Below are 25,278 nucleotides of genomic sequence, written 5' to 3'. Positions count from 1 at the left end.
GGCTGTGTAATGAGATAAGTCTCCCCTTCCACGCATCAGGGGATTCGTTGGCTCATGCGAAGTGTCTCACCACTTCTCTCGGATCACTTTTAGAGGATTAGACTCAAACAGATAGTATGACGGCTTTGCGTTTTCTCGTTTGCGGATATGTTATAAACCCCGTGATTTTGGCTACGGCGGGGAGACGGCCTTCTTGGCGTGCCGACAGCTTGGCGTAAGCGCGTGTGGCAGGGCACGCTTCACGGGTGGGGTCCTTCCTGGGTCAATCTGGGGTCAATCGCGGTGATATCGATGTGGCTAGCGGTTAGCATGAAGCGCTGCCTTAGCCATTAGCCGTTGCGTTCAGAACCAAGGCGTGCGTTTGACGTTTCATCCGCGTGTTATGGTTTTAGTTGCTTTTCTTCTTTTGAGGCGCGTTAAGAATTTATTCTTTTTAATTTTTCAGTTCTCCAAAACGTTTCATATTCAATAGATCGCTGGAAAACATTTTTTTTCCCCTTTGTGCTAAAAGTTTATTGGCGCGTTCCTGCACATAAAGTAAAGTCGGTAGAACTACATTGTATCTTGCTCTGGAACTTGCTGTCAAATATAATTTATAATACACCCGGTCATCACAAAAAAAGTAACCAGCATGGTATAATTAAGAAAGAACAGTACGTTTTCAGTACAGGGTATTATTAAAAAAGAACAGTACATTTTCAGTTCTTGGCGTTACTTAAACATTTTCAAGAAAGTCTACTCGCCCGGTGAAGAGGGCAAAGACTCTCGATACAACACCAAGATAATCTAGTCATGTGCAGATCGAAAGCCGCAGAGCTGTAAACTGAACCAGAGCAAGGGCCCAGGTCACCACAACTTCGATTGGCCAGGAGGGGGAAAAAAAGTCAGCCGCCATCGCCGTGGGAACAACGCGCGTGCCGACATTCGGGACTGCCTGAGAGGGGGGCCGTTCCAAAGTTGGGCGTATCTCACCCAGACCTTCCAAATTAGCCGTCGCCCCGGTCTTGTGACAGTGCCCGGGCTGGTACATGTGTGGTGTATAGTGAGGCAGGGAGAGCCAGAGTAACTGCCACAGTGTTGGCAGCAGGACTCTGTTCCTGGTCAAACAATGACACACTGTACCATTAATGAGTCAATAATGGCTGTGATGTCAGACTTGGGCAGCTGGTTAGTGATTAAAAAGGGGTGTGTGTATATGGGTGTGTGTGTATGTGTGTGTGTAATATACGTATGTGTGTGTGTACACACTGACTGGTATATGTAATTTACATTAGTATTATGTTGTACAAATATTTTTGGATGTTCAACTTTGTAACTTTGTCTTCCTGCATGTATGTGAGTGCATATGTATATACACAGGAGGAAGACTGATATATAATATGCAATGTGCACATAGTTTGAGTAGTATTACAGTAGTATGTTTGTGTGTGTGTGTATGGACATTTGCTGTACTTTCTAAGCGTGTGTTGGGTGTTGGAGTCATGGTCCCCCTCAGTCACCGTGTTGATGGTCCCCTCAGTCACAGTGTTGATGGTCCCCGTCAGTCACAGTGTTGATGGTCCCCCTCAGTCACCGTGTTGATGGTCCCCTCAGTCACAGTGTTGATGGTCCCCTCAGTCACAGTGTTGATGGTCCCCCTCAGTCACAGTGTTGATGGTCCCCCTCAGTCACAGTGTTGATGGTCCCCCTCAGTCACAGTGTTGATGGTCCCCCTCAGTCACAGTGTTGATGGTCCCCTCAGTCACAGTGTTGGTGGTCCCCCTCAGTCACAGTGTTGATGGTCCCCCTCAGTCACAGTGTCGATGGTCCCCCTCAGTCACAGTGTTGATGGTCCCCCTCAGTCACAGTGTTGATGGTCCCCTCAGTCACAGTGTTGATGGTCCCCTCAGTCAGTGTTGGTGGTCCCCCTCAGTCACAGTGTTGGTGGTCCCCCTCAGTCACAGTGTTGATGGTCCCCCTCAGTCACAGTGTTGATGGTCCCCCTCAGTCACAGTGTTGATGGTCCCCTCAGTCACAGTGTTGATGGTCCCCTCAGTCACAGTGTTGATGGTCCCCTCAGTCACAGTGTTGATGGTCCCCTCAGTCACAGTGTTGGTGTCGCCCGCAGGAGGACTGCCTGGTGAAGGTGTGGTACAGCACCCATTGCTGGCAGTCGGACGGGAGCGCGCTCCTCACCCTGCCCGAGTGCCCGTCCGAGGGGGAGCTGGACTTCTCCTTCGTCTACCTGGCCCACCCGCGCGCCGTCACCGGCTTCTCCTGGAGGAAGACCAGCAAGTACATGCCACGGTAGGGAGGAGGTGCAGGGGAGCAAGGAGGAGGCGCGCATGAGAGGAGGCGCGACAGAGGAACGAGGAGGCGCGGGGGAGGAGGGAGGAGGTGCGGTGGAGGAGGGAGGGAGGAGGCGCATGGGAGGGAGCGCGTGCTTAAGTACCAGCTCATTTCTCAAAGCCCTAATTCTGTTTACAGATGCGTAATCCGCTCCTTAGACACACCTCGGCTAAGGTGTCTTTTAAGCAAGCGCGCCTCGTCGTCGTTATCTTGCCAATCTTGAAATACGACTTCGGCTAACGATATATCGCCGCTCGTTCATCATTCCGTAGTTTATCGCACGGGAGGGAATTTCTCAAAATGAGCTCTGCTGGGCGTTCTTGCCAGGCCTTCGCCGATTCGCAGCTTTAATTACCTTTCGGGCCTAATTATCGCGGCGTTCAGCCCGCTGTTCGCCCGCGGAAAGGCCTCACGCTGAGTCCGGGGTAAAATGACGCCAAAACCGCCTTCCCGTTTCCATGGCGATTCGTTGGCCCGCGACAGACCCTTTTGTCTGCTGTAATTTTGGCGTCTTTATCGCTGACACATCATTTCCTGTCGCTTGTCAGTCTCGAATCTAATGCAAATGCAGCGAGCTCTCCTCAGGGGTTACAGAAACTGGATCAAATTTCAACGTGTTGCCTTTGAGCCTCGTCTCACAATTTGTGATCGAAATTCCTGGTTTTTCACCGCATACTCAAAAGCAGCTTTAGCGTAGCGATTAGCGTTCGCGCATGGCTGCGCGGGGAGCTCTGTGACGGCCGTGTGGGTTCGGTGGGCTTTAATCCGGCGTGTTTGATTTCCCGCGGTTATGATGCGTGTTTTTCGACCTCCTTTTCCTGAGGTGAGGGAATGGTTTCCCGGTTTTTCTCTGGCACGGGATTGTTGTTTCCCGCTCTCTGCTTCCCTTAGGCGGGCACACAGTGTTTCGCACACTGATAGTCGTCATAAAGATGCACTATAACAAACATGTTGTCCATTCAATTATTTATTTATTTATTTTTAATATCTTTTAACAAGAATAGGTTTTCATGCTACCCCAAGCAGAACTGTCAATTTGTTGAAATAATCTCGCTGTGTGGGCTTGGTTGCGATCTCTAGCGGTCCCATTACTTGATTGGTGCTCTTGTCTGAGCGTGCTCAGTGGGTCAGCAGTTTGTAGTGCTCACCCTTGGCTTGCCTTTGCCCTTCCCCCTCCTCCTCCTCCTCTCTCACTCTCTCTCTCTCTCTCCTCCTTCCCTCCTCCTCTTCCTCTCTGTCCTCCTCCCCCTTGTCCTCCTCCTCTTCCTTCTCCCCCTTCCCCTCCTCCTCTTCCTACTCCTCCTCCCTCTCTTCTTCCTCTCTCTCTCCCCCAGGGGCTCAGTCTGTAACGTGTTGCTGACGTGCTGCAAGGACAGCGTGTGCCGGTTGTGGGCGGAGACTGTTCTCCCGAGTGACAGCCTGCTGTCCGGCTTTGGCGGTTGTCACGCCAACGGGGACGTGCTCCGGCCCGCCGCCGACGTCAAGAGGTGCCCCTCCGTCACCAAAACGCCGGGCAGGGCCCCCCAGGAGGTGAGCGAAACGTGGGACGCCCCCCCCCCCCCCCACCTTCCCCCTTGGCTTTTGCAGGACCCGAGGACGAATTTAAAGCGTGTATCTAAAGTAAATAAAGAGTAATAAAGACTGGGAGAAACACAGCACTCCCACTTCTGATTTTCCCAAAGATCGTACCTAAGCTCGTTAGCTCGTGTCACATGACGTACTGGTGTCCTTTCAGTCCGTTAGCAACAGTAAAAGTAAAATGCCGAGACCAATTAGCTTCTTAAAAAACGAAGAAAGGAATGCTTTTTAGGGGGGAAAGAAAAGGGATGTGATAATGACTGGACAGAGGGGCTCATAGCATAACCCTATCAATGCCCGCTCCAAAATGACCCCCCCCCCTCCCTCCCCACGGCACGCTCGTGTTGCCTGGGAGCAGAGAGGCCCCGCTCGCCGTTACCGGGGGCGACGGCAGCTCGGCAGCCGAGCGGCAGTTTTGTTTATCGATGAGAGCGGCCCGAGGAATGCGAACGCCGCGGTCATGTGACTTTCCTTCTTTGTGTCGCGGGGACAAAGAGCGAGCCTGAGCCGCTGCTCCCGCCCGCGCGGACGGCCGGCGGGATTTCGGCCTCCGGGGGGGGGGGGGGGGGGGGGGGGGGGGCGGTGGGGGGGGGGGGTGTAAGGATGTTGGCATTAATCCGCAGGGTAAAGTCAGAGAAAGTTCGGGGGGGGGGGGGGGGGTCAGCGGCGATCACATGGTCGCGGGCTCGCTGGCGGCTGTAGGCGCTGACTGTCGCATGATCAGTTTGGAGGAGGGATCATGGATTACATTTTTTACAAAAACATTTTGGGCATAATTACAAAATTCTGAGACTGTGGAACAGGAAATCTTTTTCTACGAACATAATTTTGGATTTGGTGGATCCCTACAATCTCACTGGCATTTCAAAGTCCCATGTGTTTGCAGTCATGTTGACCTCTGACCTTAGTGACCCACAGTCATGTTGACCCACTGAAACAGTGTTCATAAAGCAAGGATCTTCACTCCCTGTCCTGGAGCGCTGCAGGGTCTGCTGGATTTTACTGTACCTTAGGCCTGCATTGCTAAAATAAAGTTACGTAATTAACTCGTCTCACCTGGTTTCTTGCTGTGAACTGGTTGCTGATTGTAAGGTGGAAATAACAACCATTAGCCCCAAGCCTACATCATAGAGTCAGAGTACCAGTGTCCTGCCTGTAGTCTAGCTCACGCTCATTGTTCGTTTAGCCGAAGACGTCCCGTCGATAACTCTGAGACTGTGCTGGTTTTTTCGGTTTTTGCCAGCTGCACCTGAAGGACGCGTGGAAAGGCCCGGCGCGGAACCTGGCCCAGCCCTCGCACACAGGCTTCCTGCCGCACCAGCGGGACCGGCACCAGGCCCACCGGGTCAGCGCCGCCCCGCATGCCAACGCGCTCTGCCACTTCCACATCGCCGCCAGCATCAACCCTGCCACAGGTACACGCGCCGCGCCCGTTCCCCTTCTGAACTGGAGTCGGTTATGGTCATCTTTCTAGATTTTCTGTGGGGAGGATTATGCCATATTTCAGATTTCACATCACTCTGAATTCAGATTCAGATCATATTTCAGATCACTCTGAATTCAGGTTGAGTGTTGCGAAGTTGAGCATTGTGCAGTTAAGCATTGTGTGGTTAAGCTTGTGCGGTTAAGCATTGTGCTGTTGCTTGCTGTGCGGTTCAGCTTGTGCAGTTAAGCGTTGTGTGGTTAAGCATTGTGCAGTTGAGCATTGTGTGGTTCAGCTTGTGTGGTTCAGCTTGTGTGGTTAAGCATTGTGCAGTTGAGCATTGTGTGGTTCAGCTTGTGTGGTTCAGCTTGTGCGGTGAAACAGCGCTGTTAAGCTTCACAGGCTCGCTCTGCGTTGCAGACATTCCCCTCCTCCCCTCCATCTCGGCGCTGAACGGGTCGGACGACGAGGAGCCCGGGGGACCCTTCACCGTCCACTGGCTCAACAACAAGGAGCTGCATCTGACGCTGGCCATGGAGGTCTACCTGCAGCAGCTCCGAGCCAGCCTGGAGCAGCAGACCCCCGAGCAGGCCGCCCAATCAGACGAGGGTAGGGGCGGGGCTCGCGTTCCCTTCCAGCAGTGCCATTGGCTGGTTGTTTGTTAAAGGCCTTCTTGGGCTGCCGCAGTTGCATTGTAACTTGTCAAAACCTTTACAGTGTTAAAGCTTAACTTAAAAACTAAAAAAAAAAAAAAGAATTTGCTAAGTAAATTTAGTGAAGAACCTCTCATTCTGTTCATCTAGACATGAACCTCAGGGAGAGAGCTTAGCTGAGCATGGTTCCTAACGTGGTTAGCATATTTGAATGCGGTTGCACACGGTTGGCATGCTAACTCTGTAGCGCTCACAAGGCTGAGTCATAAATTCCAGGCCCGCTTGGTCCAGCCATACTATACTGTGTGTGGGTTTCATGTCCTCAGAGCAGAGCCTCTAAGTCAGTGGTTCTTAACCTGGGTTCGGTCGAACCCTAGGGGTTCGGTGAGTCGGTCTCAGGGGTTCGGTGGAGCCTCCGCCGCAGAGGTCCACCCCTCAGTCTAGTCTGCAGTCATATTTTATTTTTTACTAAAGAAGGGTTCGGTGAATGAGCATATGAAACTGGTGGGGTTCGGTGCCTCCAACAAGGTTAAGAACCACTGCTCTAAGTGCTTCTAAACGCCATTTCCGTCGACCGTTTGACAGAAGCCGGCTGCGACGAGGAAGATCCGCCGTCTTCTCCCGGGAGGCGAGCGGGAGGGGGCGGGGGCGGGGCGGAGGCGGGCGGGGTCCCTCTCCCCGCGGCTGCAGTGGACCACCAGGTGGAGGTGCTGCTGGAGGACTGGAACAAAGGCGCCGATATGCTGTTCAGCATCCACCCGATGGACGGCTCCCTGCTGGTCTGGCACGTGGACTGGCTGGACGAGTACCAGCCTGGAATGTTCCGGCAGGTGCAGGTGGGCCAGCGCACCGTTCACACACACACACACACTCACACACACACACACACTCAGGCATACACACACACACACACACACTCAGGCATACACACACACACACACACTCACACACACACAGGCACACGCACACACACACACACACTCAGGCATACACACAGGCTCACACACACACTCAGGCATACACGCACACACACACACACACACGCACACATACGCGCGCACACACACACATACACACACACACACACACACACACACACACACGCACACACTCAGGCATACACACACGCGCACACGCACACACAGCTGCCCTCCGTATGTCTCTAAGGGCCCTGTTCCTGTAGAGGCTCATCCTTATTTGTATTCTCCGTGCTCTCCTGACTCTCGCTTGTGTTGATGGACGCGACGCTCTCTTAATTGCGCATCAATTAAAATCTCTTTGGCAGTTTCGTGTACATAAAAAAACGGTGTGTAAAGCATTAAGCAGACCGTGTTTGTTTTGATGTGCCGTTCAAGGCTGCCTCTAGAGCGTAAGGGCCAATTCAGACTGGAGCCGCGGTGGAGCAGATGGTAAAACGTAAATACAGATAGTCTTATTTATTTTATTTATTTATTTTTATGTGTTTATTTACTGCTGCGTTCCAGCGCCCGTGGCGTATAAATAAAGCACTCAATGTTGTCGTTTTATGAAAATAAGCACTTTAGCCCAATTATCCCTGGTTTTTTCTGTACTTTACAGGGCTGCGCGATATTCTGAATCGAGGTTTTTAAAGTGTAATAAGAAGAACGGCCGCCATGGGGCATGTAGCTGATCTTTTTTCTCTTTCCTTTAATCGTACCTGATGCGGTACTACACAGCCAAAAATCTGAGGCCTTGTGAAATGCTTCAAGGATAAAAAAAAAAAATTACATCACTGATATCTACTGGGTGCTGATAAGACAGCCAATCAGCAGCAAGGTCGTACAGCTTCCATGTGATCACGATTTCTTTTTTCAGTCACTTGAAAGCTGCAAGGTCTTGCTGCTTGATTGGCTGTCTTATGAACACCCAATCATATGTCAGTGCTTTTTTTTTCTCCCTGGAAGCATTTCACATGGCCTCTTGAGGTTAGGTTGTTTACTAGTGCATCAGGTATGATTAAAGAAAAAAAGAAGAAAGATCGCCTGTATGCCCCGACAGTTCTTATTACACTGCCATTCGATATGTCGAGCAGCCCTAGTACTTTACAAAGAAGAGATTGTATGTGACTGTGGTAACGCGGTGACCGTAGTAACGCAGTGTCTGTGGTAACGTGGTGACCGTGGTAACGCGGTATCTGTGGTAACGTGGTGTCCATGGTAACTTGGTGACCATGGTAATGTGGTGTCTGTGGTAACGCGGTGACCGTAGTAACGTGGTGTCCGTGGTAACGCGGTATCTGTGGTAACTTAGTGACCGTGGTAACGTGGTGTCCGTGGTAATGCGGTGTCTGTTGGCAGGTGTCCTTTGTGTCGCGGATCCCCGTGGCCTTCCCGACGGGCGATGCCAACTCGCTGAGCCGCAGCGTGGTGATGTACGCCTGCAACAAGAACCTGGAGCTGGCCATCCAGCAGGGCCGGCAGCGGCCCGCCGCGCTGGCGCACTCGCCGTCGGCGCCCGTCGCCTTCGGCCACGCCAAGGCGCCCGGCGGCCCGCGGCTCAGCATCTTCACGCCCAGCGTGCTGATGATCTCCAAGCACGCCGACGGCTCGCTCAACCAGTGGGCGGTGGGCTTCGCCGAGGAGTCGGCCTTCTCCACCGTGCTGAGCGTGGCGCACAAGTGGCGCTACTGCGGGCACCGCTTCCACCTCAACGGCCTGGCCTGCCACCCGCTGCTGCCCCTGCTGCTGACCACCTCGCACCACAACGCACTGCGCACGCCGGAGACGGACTGCGCCCGCGGCCGACCCGCCGCCGCCACCGCCGCCGCCACACCCGGCCCGCTGCTGGGCCGCCCGGGACGCCTGTCCGCCGGCGCCATGTCCCAGGACCCCAACGCCATCTACAGCGAGCTGATCCTGTGGCGGGTGGACCCTGTGGGGCCGCTGTCCTTCTCCGGGGGCGTGTCGGAGCTGGCCAGGATCAACTCGCTGCACGCCTCGGCCTTCTCCAACGTGGCCTGGCTCCCCACGCTCATCCCCAGCAACTGCCTGGGTAAGAGCCTCACTGACCCTGTTAACCAATCACATGCCTGCGTAAGAGTCTCACTGATCCTGTTAACCAATCACACGCCTGGGTAAGAGCCTCACTGACCCTGTTAACCAATCACACGCCTGGGTTAAGAGCCTCACGATCCTGTTAACCAATCACATGCCTGCGTAAGAGCCTCACTGATCATGTTAACCAATCACAAGCCTGGGTAAGAGCCTCACTGACCCCGTTAACCAATAAGATGGTCATCTCCAGTGGCCCTTCCTTCCTCTCGGCTTCCAGGCTGCAGGGTATTCGGTTTGGCAAAAGCAGCTTCGATCACAGTTTATGGAAGTTTATGAGCGGGCGTTCCCAAGGAAAGAACATCCACGGCTGCAATATTGTCCTTGGGCCTGTGCCTTCACAAATATTCATAAGGTTCATCCAGTTGGCTTCAGTAATTGGGCGACAGAAGTTTCAGTGTTAAGAACGCAGACCTGAGTGAGTGGAGGGTCAGCAGTCTTTGCTAGAGAGAGCAGAATATGATTTCTGTGTTTACTCCCTACTGCGTGAGGGTAGGCGGGTCCAGTTGGTAATGACACAGAATTTTTAGTCAAACCAGATGGTCTGCCTCCGCTTTACTTCCTTAGCAGGGTCCAGCTGGTAGGAGGAGGTTCTGGTTCTGATAGGCTTTGTCCTAGTTATCCTGTTCAACTCGGCCTTATGAGTATTCACCATGAGCTAGATGTCAGCACAAACTCAAGTCCTCCCTAACCCTCCCCCATCCATTTTTTGGTATGCACTTATTGTACGTCGCTTTGGATAAAAGCGTCTGCCAAATAAATGTAATGCTATTAGCTTTCAGTATTATGAATTGGGAGCTGGTGGTTTGGCGAGCGTAGACAATCTGTGAGAGAAATCGTTTATGTTTCTGTCCATGTCCCGGTGTGCTTGCCATATATATTTTGTCTTTAGATTAGTTATCCTTATGAGAACCATCTGGAGCAGATTTTCATTTTGCAATGTTCTTTTCCTTGATAAATGCGTCGGGCTGAACATCTCTGCGGTAAACACATTGTATTTCACGTTGCGGTCGTTCTGAATGGCCACCAGCGTTGTCATGGCGTTGTCTTGCTCTCCCCAGGTGTCTATGGCAACTCCCCGAGCGCGTGCTTCGTGGCGAGCGACGGCCACTCGCTGAGGCTCTACCAGGCCGTCATCGAGGCCAAGAAGCTGCTGAGCGAGCTCTCCAACCCCGAAATCTCAGTAAGGGACCGCGCCTTCTGCGATTTAGTGGGGCTTGTCCCATGGCTGGCGTGGAAGCAGCCTTTTGTGTAAAGGCCTTATTCACATGTGTTTCTCCCTTCATGTACTGAAAATGTTTTAAGACTTGTTGAAAAAGGAAAAGATTTAGATATAATATTTGTCTTTTTTACCCCCCCCCCCCCCCCTTGAATTTCAGAAATATGTTGGAGAAGTATTTAACATCATCAGTCAGCAGTCAACGGCGAGGCCAGGCTGCATCATCGAGCTGGACGCCATCACTGAGCTTGTATGTACACTTTTCTGAGCGACTTCACAGTATGAATCAGATGATTTGGTGGAAAGCCCATTATGCTAAAGGTTGCAGAAATGCCATTTTTATTACATTATAAAGTCATTAAGCGAATGGGTACAATTTGTTCCATTTGCAGTGGTGTGGTAATTGATTTTAAGATGGATGTTCATCTGTTCTCATTAGTGGAAATTTAAAACACACCTGATTGGTTTAATTTATTTAAAAAATGTATGCCGAAAAGTCTAAATAAATCCTTTCCTTTCTCTCTGAGCCACCCCAGGTGTCTGCTAATATACAGTTTACACAAAATTACCACCCACTGTTCAGTTGTTTCAACTGTGGCTAAAATAAAAGTTTTAGTACTCAGACATGATTTACTCAGGGTTCACACTGAAATAACGGCACTCTTTGTCTGTCTCTTCAGCAGGGGAAGGAGACCCAGCTGCTGCATGTGTTTGAGGAGGACCTGATCTTAGGGAGCGAGACGGACCCCACACAGGATGTCCCACCCACGGAGACGGGTAGGCTGCCCCACCCAGCCCACCCCCAGCCCTCTGCCACCCCCCCGGCCCCCACACTGTGCCCGTTTAGCACGGCGCTAATGCTTCTCCCGATGATTCTGTCCCCCCCCCCCCCCGTGCTCCCCTCCCCTCCCCGCCCCCCACCCAGCCCCCGCGCTGTGTCCATTTAGCGCGGCGCTAACACTTGTCTCGATGTTTCCGCCCCTCCCCAGACCACCGCGACTTCTCGGCACGGTTCTTCCTGGTGGTGCTGGAGTACACGCAGACTGGGCGGTCCCTCCTGCACATGTGGCACCTGCAGCTGGCTGCGCTCCAGGTCACTGTGGGTGGGTACCTCCAGCCCACACAAACACGATGCCACAAGCATGACCGGTGTAAGACTCTGACTGTGCTCTGCTGGTTACGTATGTGAGGGTTAGAGAAGAACGGTGGACAACCTGCAAGGTGTAACTCGTAGCCGTCAAGCTTCCATTAAAAAGTAGCCATTGTCATGCCGCCCCCCAAGTTGGTCTCCTTTTGTGTATGAAAGCCTGTGTAGTTACCCCACATCTCCTCCTCACAACACACTAAAGGTCCAGCTCGGCAGAGTGGAGCAGGCACGAGCCCTTCCTGGCCTTAATCTAGGACACAGCCCCGCCTCACATCGTCACGGCAACACAAGCTTATTTCTCACTTTGGTTTCCATTTAATCTCTTAAGGTAGAACTTCACACCCTATGGGTTGGGAATCTCTGGCTACATGGTTAGGGCTGTGGAAACGGGCGAATATGAGAGGAACTAGTTTTTGTTTATTACCCTCCGACAGATGAAACCCCGACGGACCCGTCTGCGTCTCAGAACGGCCCCCAGTTCGCCCCCCCCTCCGAGCCCCTCGGCACCTCGGGCTCACAGAGGCCCCGACGTCGAACCTCGAACCTCCAAAGTGCCTGCCGCCTCACGCTGGCCACCCACAGAGTGTACAGCCAGGAGCTGGGGCTCCCCGAGGGCGTGGAGGTCATGCGGGTCACCCCCTCAGCAGGTCAGCATTAGCACGTTAGCATGTTAGCACGTTAGCATCCCATATGCCCCATCACATCGTCATTCTTCATCATTATTATCAGGACTGCCTACTCTGGTTTCCTTACACCGAGGTTAAATTAAAGCTAATTTTAATTTAAAATGACTGTTTAAGATATTAAAAAAATGTTTGTTTATATATGTCATGTAGCTGCATTACAGACCAAACACACACAATGCAGGTAGTAGCACAGACCTTTCTAAAGTTAATGGGTTGAATGGAGTGGCTTTATTTTTTGGGTTTATTTAAGTCCTCTTTTCTTGTGACAGGGCATCTAAGCTCCTCCTCCTTGCAGCCGGCGGGGCGGGCTCCCTACCTCCTGGCCACTTCCTGTTCTGACGGGAAGGTGCGGTTCTGGCGATGCCGGACGGCGACTGAGTCGGTCGCCCCCGGCGACGTGGCGTACGCCTGGGAGGAGTGGCCGCTGCTGGTGGAGGAGGGGCGGCCCAACAGCAGCGCCGTCAGCGTCCCGGGACGGCCCGAGGAGCTCAGCTGCTGCCACACCAGCCGCATGGCAGTGGTGTACAGGCAGGAGCGCCCCCTGCAGGCCGGGAGGGGCACGTCCACCCACGTGGCGGTGTTCCAGTGCGAGTCCACCGGCGGCTCCCAGTGGACGCTGGAGCAGACGCTTGGGCTGGACGACATTAGCCCCGCCCCCGCGGTGGAGTGGGTGGAGCCCGGCTCAAGGGCCCCGGTGCACCTGGACTGGGTCTCCAGGGAGGACGGGTCGCACATCCTGACGGTGGGCGTGGGGTCCAAGCTGCAGATGTTCGGGCCGCTCTCGGGCAAGCCGGCCGAGCTGGGCCTGAGCGAGGGGGGCGTGCAGCGCCCGTCCCGCCTGGTCCTGCTGCGCTCCGTCGACCTGGTGTCGTCAGTAGAGGGCGCCCTGCCCGTGCCCGTCTCGCTGTCCTGGGTGCGGGACGGCATCCTGGTGGTGGGCATGGACTGCGAGATGCACGTCTACTCGCAGTGGCAGCCGCCCGCCAAGCCGCCGGACGCGGACGCCGCCGGCAGCGCCACCTCGCTGACCGGCCCGGCGAAGCGGGCGCCGGGGAACGGGCGGAGCCTGGCGCCGCCGCCGCCGCCGTCCCGGAAGGCCCTGACCCGCTCCATGACCAGCCTGGCGCAGAAGCTGAGCGGCAAGCGAACGGTGTACGACCTGCCGGAGGAGATGGAGGACTCCGGGCTGTTCGAGGCCGCGCACCAGCTCTTCCCCACCCTGCCGCAGTACCACCCCTTCCAGCTGCTGGAGCTGATGGACCTGGGCAAGGTGCGGCGGGCGAAGGCCATCCTGTCCCACCTGGTCAAGTGCATCGCCGGCGAGATCGTGGCGCTCCGGGACGAGGCGGGTGGCCACGAGCGCCGCCTGCGCTCCCTGACCATCAGCGCCAGCGGCAGCACCGCCCGCGACCCCAAGATGTTCGGCCGGGCCGAGAACCCCGACTACACCGAGATCGACTCCGTCCCGCCGCTGCCGCTCTACGCGCTGCTGGCGGCCGACCTGGACTCCGCCCCCAAGGCCAAGGACAAGACGGCGAGCGTGGGCGGGGACAGCGGGCACGGCTCCAGCCAGGCGGACGCGTACGACGAGCTCTTCCAGGCCCCCGCCCCCGGGGAGGCGGCCGACCCCCTGGACAGCGACCAGGAGGACGAGGCCCCCAAGGTCATCGACCTGTCCCAGTACGGCCCGGCCTTCTTTGGGCCCGAGCACGCCCAGGTCCTGTCCAGCCACCTCCTGCACTCCAGCCTGCCCGGCCTGACCCGCATGGAGCAGATGTCCCTGATGGCGCTGGCCGACACCATCGCCTCCACCAGCACCGACATCGCCGAGAGCCAGGGCAAGAGTCAAGGTAAGAGCGGCCGGGCGAAGCGACCAGGCCAAGCTCCCCGCGACGCGCCCTGACGATCCACGAGCCTTCCCAGAGCGCGGCCGTCTGTCTGTCTGTCTCACGCCTTCCGGAACTTTCTCCCGCGAGCGCGGCCGTCTGTCTGTCTCACGCCTTCCGGAACTTTCTTCCGCGAGCGCGGCGGTCTGTCTGTCTCATCTCACGCCCTTCCGGCGCTTTCTCCCGCTGAGCAGGTGGCGAGACGCTGGACGAGTGCGGCCTGAAGTTCCTGCTCGCCGTGCGGCTCCACACCTTCCTGTCCACCTCGCTGCCCCCGGCGCACCGAGCCCAGCTGCTCCGCCAAGGTAGGCCTCCGCGAAAAAGAGGGGGGAACGCGGCGGGTCCGGTGAACCAGAGCACCCCCCCCCCCCCCCCCCGGCCGCGCCGCGAGCTGTCGAATCTGGAGCGGCACGGCTGACCGCAGTCTCCTCAAACACAGTTGGGAAACGCTGAGGATGCTGGGAAAACCTTCACAAGTTTTTCTGGTTTTGCGTAATGTCCTCTCAAAGGTTACAAAGTGCTCAGAAGTTTTTCTTTTTTTTTGGACTTGTTCTGGGACATAAGACTTCGTAAAGTCATTCGCATTATCAACTGTCAATAGCCAATACAAAAATTAGCTGGAGTACACAGGGAATTGATTGTACCAGTATACAATGATCGGCATTGGCCAAAGTGCACAACAAAAGATTGTTAAGAAACTTTCTATTAAGCAAGAAAATTTTATAATTATTATAATATTTACAGTTTGAGAGTCTATCTCACCTTCCTGATTACAAACCCTGGGGCACAGCCCTGCTTGACAGCCGTAGTGGAGAATTTGTGATTTGCATTGTTAGATTAGCAAAGCAAACAGCGATGCAGTGGTGTAGTCTGCTGTCGTGTAGGATATTTACTGCGAGGAGCAGCATTTTCTCACTGTCAGTCTGTACATGCAGTCACTGCTGAACTCCAGAGGACAAGCTGAGTTGTCCAGCTAAATCTGCCGTCGGCCTGTACATGCAGTCACTGCTGAACTCCAGAGGACAAGCTGAGCTGTCCAGCTAAATCTGCCGTCGGCCTGTACATGCAGTCACTGCTGAACTCCAGAGGACAAGCTGAGCTGTCCAGCTAAATCTGCCGTCGGCCTGTACAGTGTAACCGAATACTCAAGCGTGCTGACTTACACAGTGTTTTGACGATGGTTGCCAAACCAGCCCTTTCCTGGAAAGGCTCTTTCATTGTACAAGTCAGAATATGACTGACGCACAGAATATGTGGAATTTTAAAAGCAGTCCAAATGGAATTGAGGTTTTTGTAAAAAGTGAAAACTGACTGTATTCTGCAGAGGCGTGCTTGCTCTAAGAAGTAGCACTACAAAATTGTGGTGATGTAGTCTTGCTACATTTGCTATTTGCTTTACAATGTAAATGTAAAGGTAGATGTACATATATACCCCTGAGGTAAGGGAACCCCAGGCCAGGTAATGGGAAGAGACACACAAGGTTTATTACCACCTGACACAAGTACCGTTTACTTACAGCTGCTGCTGTTTAACCAGCTTTGTTTGGAGTTAGCTGGTCCTTTGAGGAATTCTAGGAAACTGGTTCCATTGCAGAGAAAAGATTGAGCTCTGAGACGGATCTGTACCCCTAAAGCTGTGTGGAAATGGCAGTGCTGGTAACCGTTCACTAGTCTGTGATGAGCAGCCAGACTGGCAGGTTCACGTTTGCATGTGAATTCACCAGTGAGCCGTTAAGTGACTGAAATGTAAAATAATAATAATAAAACTGCACACATGACACGGCGGACGTTCCACTCCACAGGCTATCTGTAAGGGTAGCCACAATTTCAGCCAACTAGAATTCTCTTTTCATCGAAAGTTGGGTAATACAAACGTCAGAATGGGAAACGTGTAATACTTTGTGTCTGTAACTCGAGGACAGACTCAGAAACGAGGCGTAATCCAACGATATGTGATTTTCTGTGAATGGATGGGGTTGGGTGGGTTCTAAAAAAAAAATGAGATTCTGTATTCCGCCGTAGCATTGTGGTTACTGGCAGTTCACATGGGGCCTCCAACCGCATTTAATTGCATTCAGGAGAATGGAATTTCCGTATGGGTGATTTGAGCGGTGGCGCCGCCATCGCCTCTGATTCTCAGGGATCCCACGGGCCCTTGAGAGAATGAGAAAGTGCCCGATTTTTGAATGTAGAAAATTCAAGGTTGTGAAAAGACATCAATTCAGAGCAGTCAAAGGCACTTCTGCTTTGGAACTAAACGTCCCATTCACCACACATTTAGCTCCTGCGAGTTCTGTGACATCCTGCTTGCTGAGGCGAGTGGTTTCCCTGGCAACTGGTTGCAGTTTGAGGGTGTGATTTTTTGAGTCTGCAGGAGGCGTATGCTTTCGCTGTCTGCCGTGAGATCTTTACAAATGCATAATGACTGCTGCTAAGATCCTGGAATGTGACTGCTGTGACTATAAATGTGACTGCACTGTGACTCCATGAATGCAACTGCACTGTGACTCCATGAATGTGACTCTGCTCTGACTCCATAAATGTGACTGCACTGTGACCCTGTGACTCTTAATGTGACTGCACTGTGGATGTGACTGCACTGTGACTCTGAATGTGACTGCACTGTGATCCCATGAATGTGACTGCACTGTGACTCTGAATGTGACTGCACTGTGACCCTGTGACTCTGAATGCGATTTCACTGTGACCCTGTGACTCTGAATGCGATTTCACTGTAACCCAATGACTGTGACCCCCCCCCCCCCCCCCCCCGACTCGCCCCCCCCCCCAGGCCTCTCCACGTGCCACTTTGCCTGGGCCTTCCACTCCGAGGCGGAGGAGGAGCTGCTGAACATGCTGCCAGCGCTGCAGAAGGCCGACCCGTCCTGGGCCGAGCTGCGCGCCATGGGGCTGGGCTGGTGGCTGCGCAGCACCAACAAGCTGCGCCGCTGCATGGAGAAGGTGCGTGGGCCAGACGGGCCGGGACACCCCCAGCTCGCCCCCTCGTCTGCTCGCCCCGTCTCCACTCACCCCCCCTCGCCCCCTTGCTCGTTTGCCCCCCTCGCCCGCTCGCCCCCCGCTTGCCCCCCTCGCCCACTCGCCCCCTGCTTGCCCCCCCCTCGCCTCGCTCGCCCCCTCGTCCCCTCTCCTGCTTGCCTCCTTGTCCCCTTGCCCCCTCTCCTCCTCACCCCATCGCCCCCTTCCACGCGTAGCGTTCAGAGTCGCGGTTCGGTAATGCCGGCTCGTTTTAAAATGCCGTTCTCATATTTGTCTTCATTTGAGCTCTTTACGGGGACTGGATGGGCCTCGTGCTGTTTGCAGTACTCTGGAGCCGAGCGCTTTACTGCGTAAGTGCCCTGCTTGGCGCTGATGCAAATCAGGGGAATAGGAATGTAATTTACGCAGCGTTTATTGTGAATTTACTGCCATTTCTTGTCCTTAAGATTAAAAAACGGCATCCATTCTCCTTAAATCGCATTTGCCTTAATGTTGAAGGAGCTAAGAGCAGGGTTACTGTATTATCGAGGAGCCGCGGTTCAGGATGTTGCGTTGCGCTGAAAAGAGTTTCTGTAATTTTACAAACGGCCCGTCCAAACGATGATGCATGTAGGGCTCACGTTTTATATGCCGGTCAGTTTGGATGCGTCGTACTCGATTATGTTTAATACTCGGATTGTTTTGTTCTCTCAGGTGGCGAAGGCAGCCTTTCAGAGGAACAACGATCCTCTGGACGCAGCCATCTATTACCTGGCCATGAGGAAGAAGGCCGTGGTCTGGGGACTGTACAGGTAGGGCCCTCTGAGCACCGCACCTTAAATTAGCCTCGTCTGCTCCTCCCCCCCCCCCGGAGAAACGCAGTGTTCAAGCGTTCACACGGCGTGGGAGGGGGGAGGAGGGGATGGGGGGAGAAAGCCTCAGACTAACTTGGATCCTCGCCTGCAGGGCCCAGAAGAACGCAAAGATGACGGCGCTGGGGGGGGAGGGGGTGGGGCGGGGCGGGGGGGGGAATGAGGCCTCACACTAACTCACATCCTCGCCTGCAGGGCCCAGAACAACACGAAGATGACGGCGTTCTTCAACAACAACTTCGGCGAGGACCGGTGGCGGAGGGCGGCGCTGAAGAACGCCTTCTCCCTCCTGGGGAAGCAGCGCTTCCACCACTCCGCCGCCTTCTTCCTGCTGGCAGGGTCCCTGAAGGACGCCGTGGAGGTCAGGGAAGACCCCCCCCTTTATCAAATTAAAAATAGATGCTGATCAGCTTTTTCTTTCCATCATACAGGTTTTATTTCAGGGATTAATTTGGACATCCGATAATGATGCTGTCTATGTGCATGTTATAGAGTCAGGGTTATAACTGTCATTTTAATGAAGTTGCTGCTATAGAGATTGCTGTTTTCAGTTATGAATGTGCAGTCACAGCATGCGTCACGTTTGGCCTTTGGCTTCAGGTTTGCCTGGAGAAGATGCAGGACCTCCAGCTGGCCCTGGTCATCTCCCGGCTGTACGAGTCCGAGTTCGAGGCCTCCTCCACGTACAAGCACGTGCTGCAGAGGCAAGTTTTGGGGCGGGACACCCCGGCGCACCAGGACCCCTTCCTGCGGAGCATGGCCTGCTGGATCCTGGAGGACTACAGCCAGGCGCTGGACACCCTGCTGGAGCAGCCCAGCCCCGAATCAGACACAGGTACGCAGGGCGCCGAATCACCACCTAGGGGTCCCACACAGTCCTGCATTCTGTCTCGGTTTGTTTTAGTGATGTAAAAATACATCTGTGTGCATTTTGTGTAGGCCTGTGTAGGGCTGTACAGTAATTATGAAATGCAGTAATGATCTTCGCCGCCAAGTGGTGTATTAGCTTTATTTTAGCCTTTTGTAATCATATCTGAAGTGGCAGTAAACATCCAAACTTCAGTGGCTCAGTGAAATGCTTCTGAGGAAACCGATTACCTGTTGGATGTTGATGAGACAGCCAATCAACAGCAAGGACTTGCAGCTTCCATGTGATCATGTGACGGGTTTCTGTCAGTTACATGAAAGCTGCTAGGAAGCGGCGATGCTCGTTATAGCATTCTCCCAGCCCCAGGCCTGAGTGTCCAATTGCATGTTTCTGATGTCCATGTTACAGTCCGGCCTTTGAGTCCTTTTCTCCCGCCCTGTTGTGACAGGTGCCCCCGCCTCGTCCCCCGGCCCCCCCGAGGTCTTCAACTTCTACACCTACCTCCGCACGCACCCCCTGCTGCTCCGCCGCCACTTCGGGTCCTCGGAGAAGGCCCCCGGCAAGGCGGGCCTGACCGCGGAGAGCCGCCGCCTGGCCGACTCCATCAGCCTGGTGGAGCGGAGGCTGTTCTTCACCGCCGCCTACGCCCACCTCCAGACCGGCTGCCCCATGCTGGCCCTGGAGGTGCTCTCCAAAATGCCCAGGGTGGTGAAGAAGTCCCGGCTCCACGCGGGCCAGGACGGCCGCGCCGTGCCCTCCACCCCCACCGGGGCCAAGCCGGACCGGGCCTCCGACCTGGACTGGTCCACGCCCGTGGTGAACGGGTTTGAGTCGGCCTGCCACAGCCTGTCCAACAGCCAGTCGGACTCGGTGCTGAGCTTCGACTGGAGCCAGCCGTCGGCCACCGTCCCAGACGAGTCTCTGGAGCTGAAGTGGGAGAGCGACCGGGACGACTCCGAGGACGAGGAGTCGGGCCTGGCCATGAAGAACCTCAGCGCCGACAACGACGGCGTCTTCAAGGGCACGCCGGACACCACCGCCGCCTCGCCGGAGTCGGACAGCCCCGGCCCCGCCCCGGGGGAGGAGGAGGAGGAGGACGCCGCCGCCACGGTCGGCCCCTCGGAGGACGTCCTGACCGCGCAGCTCAAGTTCGCCGCCTGCCTGAAGATCCTGACGACGGAGCTGCGCACGCTGTCCACGGGCTACGAGCTGGACGGCGGGAAGCTGCGGCACCAGCTGTGCCACTGGCTGGAGCGCGAGGTGGCGGCGCTGCAGCGGAGCTGCGGGTACCAGCCCGGCCTGGCGGAGGTGGCGGAGGGCATCGACCCGGAGACGCCGCCGGGCGGGGCGGGGCCGGGGGGCGCGGGGGCGGGGGCCGGCGGGGGGGAGTGGCAGCGCAGGCGCAGGCAGTGGCTGCTGCGGAACCAGCCGCTCCTGCGCATGTTCCTGAGCTACTGCAGCCTGCACGGCTCGCACGGCGGCGGCCTGGCCTCCGTGCGCATGGAGCTCATCCTGCTGCTGCAGGAGTCGCAGCAGGTGAGAGAGCCGCATGCATGCATGCGCGCGCAGCAGAGCAAGTCCCGCTCGCATTTCACTGCAGTTATGCAGCTGCACGTGCACTCCACATAGGCAACCTCATCCGAGCGTTCCTGTCCACAGATTCAGTCTCCCCATCCCTAACCCAGACACTGTCCCTCAATGTATGAAGGGCGCTAGTCGATTAGCTAGATTGCGGTTGTGTCCATAGACATTGTCTTTTTCTATTTTTGATTAAGCTTGTGTTTACTCCTATTGTGTCATTTTTTACTCATAATTCTCATAACCTGTCAAAATCCCGCTGCTACTGCTGGCACAAATTAGACTCCCACTTTTTAAATTCTGACTGTCCGTTAATGACAGTGTGAGTATCAGCCAGTGATCTGCGGGGGCTGTTTGAAAGGTGGCCAGGGTGGTTTCATAAAAACACTTCTTTTTTTTTCATGTACTTCTAAATTATACGGCAAATTTTAGCAGACAAAGACAGATGTACTCGAGGGCGTCAGTTTAAGTCCGACATCACCCCGTTTAACTTCTCGGCAGTGATGAAGTTTAGTCGCGGCCATCGTGATGAAGATGAATTGCACGTTAATCTGAACCGTCATGCAGGTGCGAAGGGTGATTGTATGGGAACGAGGGAAGGTGCGCAAGAGATTTTTCTCAATTCTCTTCGCTCTCCTGAATTCTCCTCGCCCTCATAGATTTCCATTACATTACCACGGCCCAAGAAATACAAGACCCTTCTGTATTTAACTAAATTTATTCCGGTGGGTTTTTCAGTTTTACTCCAGGAATGAAAGTTTATCACGATCACAAGCACAATGGGGGCTTCAAGTCAAGGGGTTCCTGTGGATATTTTAATGTTAGTCAGGAAAAAATTTGTCAGACTACTTTGGTGTTGGGTCTGTGACCGCAGGTAGAAGTGTGGAGTAACTGACCGGCCTGTGTTTGTGTGTGTGTGTTTGTGTGTGTGTGTGTGTGTGTGTGCGTGCGTGCGTGCGTGCTGTCCCAGGATGACGACGCACAGGCTACCGTCACCCCCGCCCAGCAGCAGCTCCAGGCCTCCGTCCCGCTCCTGCTGGCGTGCACGGCCAGCGGCAAGACCGTGGTGACAAATCCCATAGTGCACCTCACCAACCTCACCCACGACATCCTGCACACCGTCAACGCCCTGGACTCGCCCCCTCACCCGGACGTCGTCAACAACAAGGTCAGGGGCTTCCCTTCTGAAGGGTTCTGGAATGTTTCTTTTTCAGAATTCTAAAGTCAGTGTGTTCTAGAACTCCGCTGCTTTCAGTCGCCAGCAGTGATTGTGACATCATCAGCGTTAGAATGTTGAGAACATCCTGTGACATCACTGACTGACCGTGCATTCCTTGCTGCTCCAGATCTACGTCATGCACACGCTGGCGGCTTCGCTGTCTGCCTGCATCTACCAGTGTCTCTGCGATGGTCACAGCTACAGGTGCGTGCCGTTCCGGAAGCTTCTTTTCAGGAGTGCCTGCCATCTCTCTGTCTGCCGTGAGCTCCCTCTGGTCATTAGAAAGCTAGTCTGCGTTTCTGCTAACGATGCAGAAATGCTTGTCCATCGCTCTCACATACTGCTGACTGGACTCCATATCGCTGTTCCTTAGCCAGAACACACATGAATATACGTGTAATTGCACAATTCGGGGTCGTGACATTGAACATTGGATTTCCCAGGCCTCTCAGATAGCACATGAAGGAAATGTCTCCAGGAAGTGTACATGGTTCTGGAGCTTTTCTCTGTGAAACGTGACCCTCCCGCCTGTGCTTTCATGTCGTTGCTTCTGGCCTCGTCCGGTGAGAACATGACACCCTGGAGGTCACAGTGGCGGTGGTGAGGCTGGAATGGGCCGGTCTGGCTCAGAAAGCTTCCGTTCCCTCTCTGCACACCACTGACCCTGCCCAGCGATCACATTACAGTCCCAGGAGGGGGGGGGGGTACATGGGCAGTTTTCAGGATACCACCTGACATTTCACAGCCTTTAAGTATTATGTCCTGTACGGATGCATGAGGAAGGTTCAGAAGTGAGAGCTCACGCACACACACACACAAACACACACACACTCAGCTACGTCGTGGGTGTCAGAATCCAGCCCCGGGGGGGCCGTGGAGTCCGCTGGGTCAGTTGGGTTACCTGGGTCCGCTGGGTCAGCTGGTTTTCAGTGCGCCCTCAGCACCGCTGATTTGCTGAAGAAGTCGATTGGCTAATGAGCTCACTCACCTTGTTTCTCAGTGCTTTCATTGGCCGCTGATTGACAGGAAACCGCAGATACTTGCTGACACTGCGGCCCTCCAGGACGGGAGTTTGACGCTCCTGATGTGCAGCGTGTACGTGTCGTTGGGAACTGAACTTGAGTCTACTATTGATTTAATACTGAGTTTCAGGTTATTGATTGCAGTATTTTATTAATGGGGTCCAGCTTATGCATCCATACATGTTATAATAATGCTGTTTTACGGTATCCCTTGTCCACATATTATTTTTTCATTCTTTTAGTGAAAAGGCAAAACTCATGAAGTCGATCATTTGCTGGTGTTTAGCCCTGAATGATACCACTGCACCAACCTGGTCATTAGTAGCAGTTTCAGTAAGTGTAGGCTGGCTGTGAAATTATTGAGTGAATGTCAGTGGTTTTGACAGAGATTTGAGGCTGTTTGTTTAGAATACAAACGCAGTTCTCTTCTCTGTAAACCCATTGCTTCTTAACCCAAAGCCGCTTTGTTTGCAGCTCTTCAGAGATAATTGAAGCTCGTACATTATTGTTCGTACATCCTCTGTACGCTTATTCGTACACTATTCCTGTTGTGGAGACCCTGAACTGCGTACAGTTACAGAGGGTGTGCAGCACTGTGTCAGGACTGAAAGCTGATTGGTTTGTCAGGGTGGGCTGGCTGCCTGATGCGATTTGTGAACGTTTGGGACAGGGAGGCATTGTGGGAAACGATCGGCCGCTCGGTCCCCTGTTCCGTTTCGTCCCCGCTGTTCCGTTACTGATCCCGCCGCTCGATGGCTGACCGCGGCTTCCTGTCTCCCTCAGCCATGTGAACCCCTTCACCGGGACAGTGTACCAGAGCTCCCTGCTGTCCCAACAACATCCTGTCAGAACCATCAGCATGGAGGAGACCGTCCTACCCAACACCTCTCCCGCTCAGTGGCCAGGTAACCTACCCAACACCTCTCCCGCTCAGTGGCCAGGTAACCTACCCAACACCTCTCCCGCTCAGTGGCCAGGTAACCTACCCAACACCTCCCCCGCTCAGTGGCCAGGTAACCTACCCAACACCTCTCCCGCTCAGTGGCCAGGTAACCTACCCAACACCTCCCCCGCTCAGTGGCCAGGTAACCTACCCAACCCAACACCTCCCCCGCTCAGTGGCCAGGTAACCTACCCAACACCTCTCCCGCTCAGTGGCCAGGTAACCTACCCAACACCTCCCCCGCTCAGTGGCCAGGTAACTTACCCAACCCAACACCTCTCCTGTACTGTGGCCAGGTAACTGACCCAACACCTCCAGCGTTGCTCTGGAGACGGGCAAAACCAGCTTTGACGGGCCCAGTGTCGCTTTGACTGACAGAACCCGCTCTGATTGGCTCGGTGTCGCTCTGACAGACAGAACCCGCTCTGATTGGCCCGGTGTCGCTCTGTGACAGACAGAACCCGCTCTGATTGGCCCGATGTCACTCTGACAGACAGAACCCGCTCTGATTGGCCCGGTGTCGCTCTGACAGACAGAACCCGCTCTGATTGGCCCGGTGTCGCTCTGACAGACAGAGCCCGCTCTGATTGGCCCGGTGTCGCGCTCTGACGGGCAGAACCCGCTCTGATTGGCCCGGTGTCGCTCTGTGACAGACAGAACCCGCTCTGATTGGCCCGGTGTCGCTCTGACAGGCAGAACCCGCTCTGATTGGCCCGGTGTCGCTCTGACAGACAGAACCCGCTCTGATTGGCCCGGTGTCGCGCTCTGACGGGCAGAACCCGCTCTGATTGGCCCGGTGTCGCTCTGACAGGCAGAGCCCGCTCTGATTGGCCCGGTGTCGCTCTGTGACAGGCAGAGCCCGCTCTGATTGGCCAGTGTCCCCGCAGGCATGGGCGCGCTGGTGCGGCTGCTGAGCTCGGCCGGGGAGGAGAGCCAGCCGGGCCTGACGGTGCTGCTGTGCGAGATCCTGACGGCGGTGCTGCTCAGCCTCTTCGTGCACGGCCTGGCCACCCACTCCAGCAACGAGCTCTTCCGCATCGTCGCCCACCCCCTCAACAGCAAGCTGTGGGTGGCCGTGTTCGGGGGGGGCGCGCGCACCCCCATCGCGAAGAAACCCAGTCCCGTCAAACAAGCCTCAGGTGGGTGTGCCTCTCCCTCAGACTCACTCTGAACCCGGATCGTTACAGTCATGCATTTACGCGTGATTCTAGTCCTGTTTTACGTCATCATTTTAGTAACCATGCAGTATTTTCATCTGACGAAAGATATCTCCCTTTTTTTGTTTGTGTATGTAATTCCTGTCCGATAGGATTTTGTCATTTGTCATTTCAACATTTATGTCATTGGACCTATATCTAAAATGATATGCTGCTTCTGTATTATGAAAACTTCATTGTTTTCTCACAGCCATTGCTGTTACGTGTGGAGTAAGAAGAGGTCGCTGGAGTACGCACAGTGACTGAGCAGCAGCGGTGGATCTCTGTGGTATTCACAGCTTCCATTTTGTCTCTTTAAGCGTCGTCCCCAGGAGAGTCCGAGCGGACGCAGAGGCGCAACAAGCCGCCGTCCTCGTCCGCCAGGAGCCAGTCCAGGGAGGATCCGCTGACCCCCCCGCCCAGCCCCGTCGTTCAGCAGGAGCCGTCCATCTTTAAAGAGGAGTTCGTCCCACCCGAGCTCAGCATCTGGGACTACTTCATCGCCAAGGCAGGCGTTGGGTCCCGCCGTCTGGGTCTTTAAAATTCAGTCGCTGTTGAGTGTTGGTTGTCTGTTCACTTTAGGAACTTTCTGGAAACCTAAGCTTGAATTGTA

At 54.6% G+C, this 25,278-nt stretch overlaps 1 protein-coding gene across 5 annotated transcripts in view; it reads left to right on the top strand.

The window, feature by feature from the left end:
• Positions 1–25,278, top strand: part of dmxl1 (Dmx-like 1) — a 48,560-nt gene that overhangs the window by 9,041 nt on the left and 14,241 nt on the right. For all 5 annotated transcript variants that reach the window (XM_035379768.1, XM_035379766.1, XM_035379767.1 and 2 more), the window contains exons 8-30: positions 2,108–2,286; positions 3,663–3,858; positions 5,150–5,321; positions 5,750–5,938; positions 6,568–6,818; positions 8,301–8,994; positions 10,115–10,236; positions 10,433–10,522; positions 10,953–11,049; positions 11,262–11,375; positions 11,854–12,066; positions 12,375–13,955; positions 14,186–14,296; positions 16,783–16,952; positions 17,682–17,779; positions 18,035–18,200; positions 18,440–18,674; positions 19,156–20,243; positions 21,256–21,453; positions 21,632–21,708; positions 23,310–23,431; positions 24,357–24,608; positions 24,986–25,173. In XM_035379768.1, coding sequence (XP_035235659.1) covers positions 2,108–2,286; positions 3,663–3,858; positions 5,150–5,321; positions 5,750–5,938; positions 6,568–6,818; positions 8,301–8,994; positions 10,115–10,236; positions 10,433–10,522; positions 10,953–11,049; positions 11,262–11,375; positions 11,854–12,066; positions 12,375–13,955; positions 14,186–14,296; positions 16,783–16,952; positions 17,682–17,779; positions 18,035–18,200; positions 18,440–18,674; positions 19,156–20,243; positions 21,256–21,453; positions 21,632–21,708; positions 23,310–23,431; positions 24,357–24,608; positions 24,986–25,173 — 6,603 coding nt within the window. The remainder of the gene's footprint in view (positions 1–2,107; positions 2,287–3,662; positions 3,859–5,149; positions 5,322–5,749; positions 5,939–6,567; positions 6,819–8,300; positions 8,995–10,114; positions 10,237–10,432; positions 10,523–10,952; positions 11,050–11,261; positions 11,376–11,853; positions 12,067–12,374; positions 13,956–14,185; positions 14,297–16,782; positions 16,953–17,681; positions 17,780–18,034; positions 18,201–18,439; positions 18,675–19,155; positions 20,244–21,255; positions 21,454–21,631; positions 21,709–23,309; positions 23,432–24,356; positions 24,609–24,985; positions 25,174–25,278) is intronic.

This window comes from Anguilla anguilla, chromosome 10 (assembly GCF_013347855.1).
Source record: "Anguilla anguilla isolate fAngAng1 chromosome 10, fAngAng1.pri, whole genome shotgun sequence".
Classification (NCBI taxonomy): domain Eukaryota; kingdom Metazoa; phylum Chordata; class Actinopteri; order Anguilliformes; family Anguillidae; genus Anguilla; species Anguilla anguilla.
The sequence above is the reverse complement of the archived record's forward strand: the minus strand, read 5'-3'. Positions and strand labels throughout refer to the sequence as shown.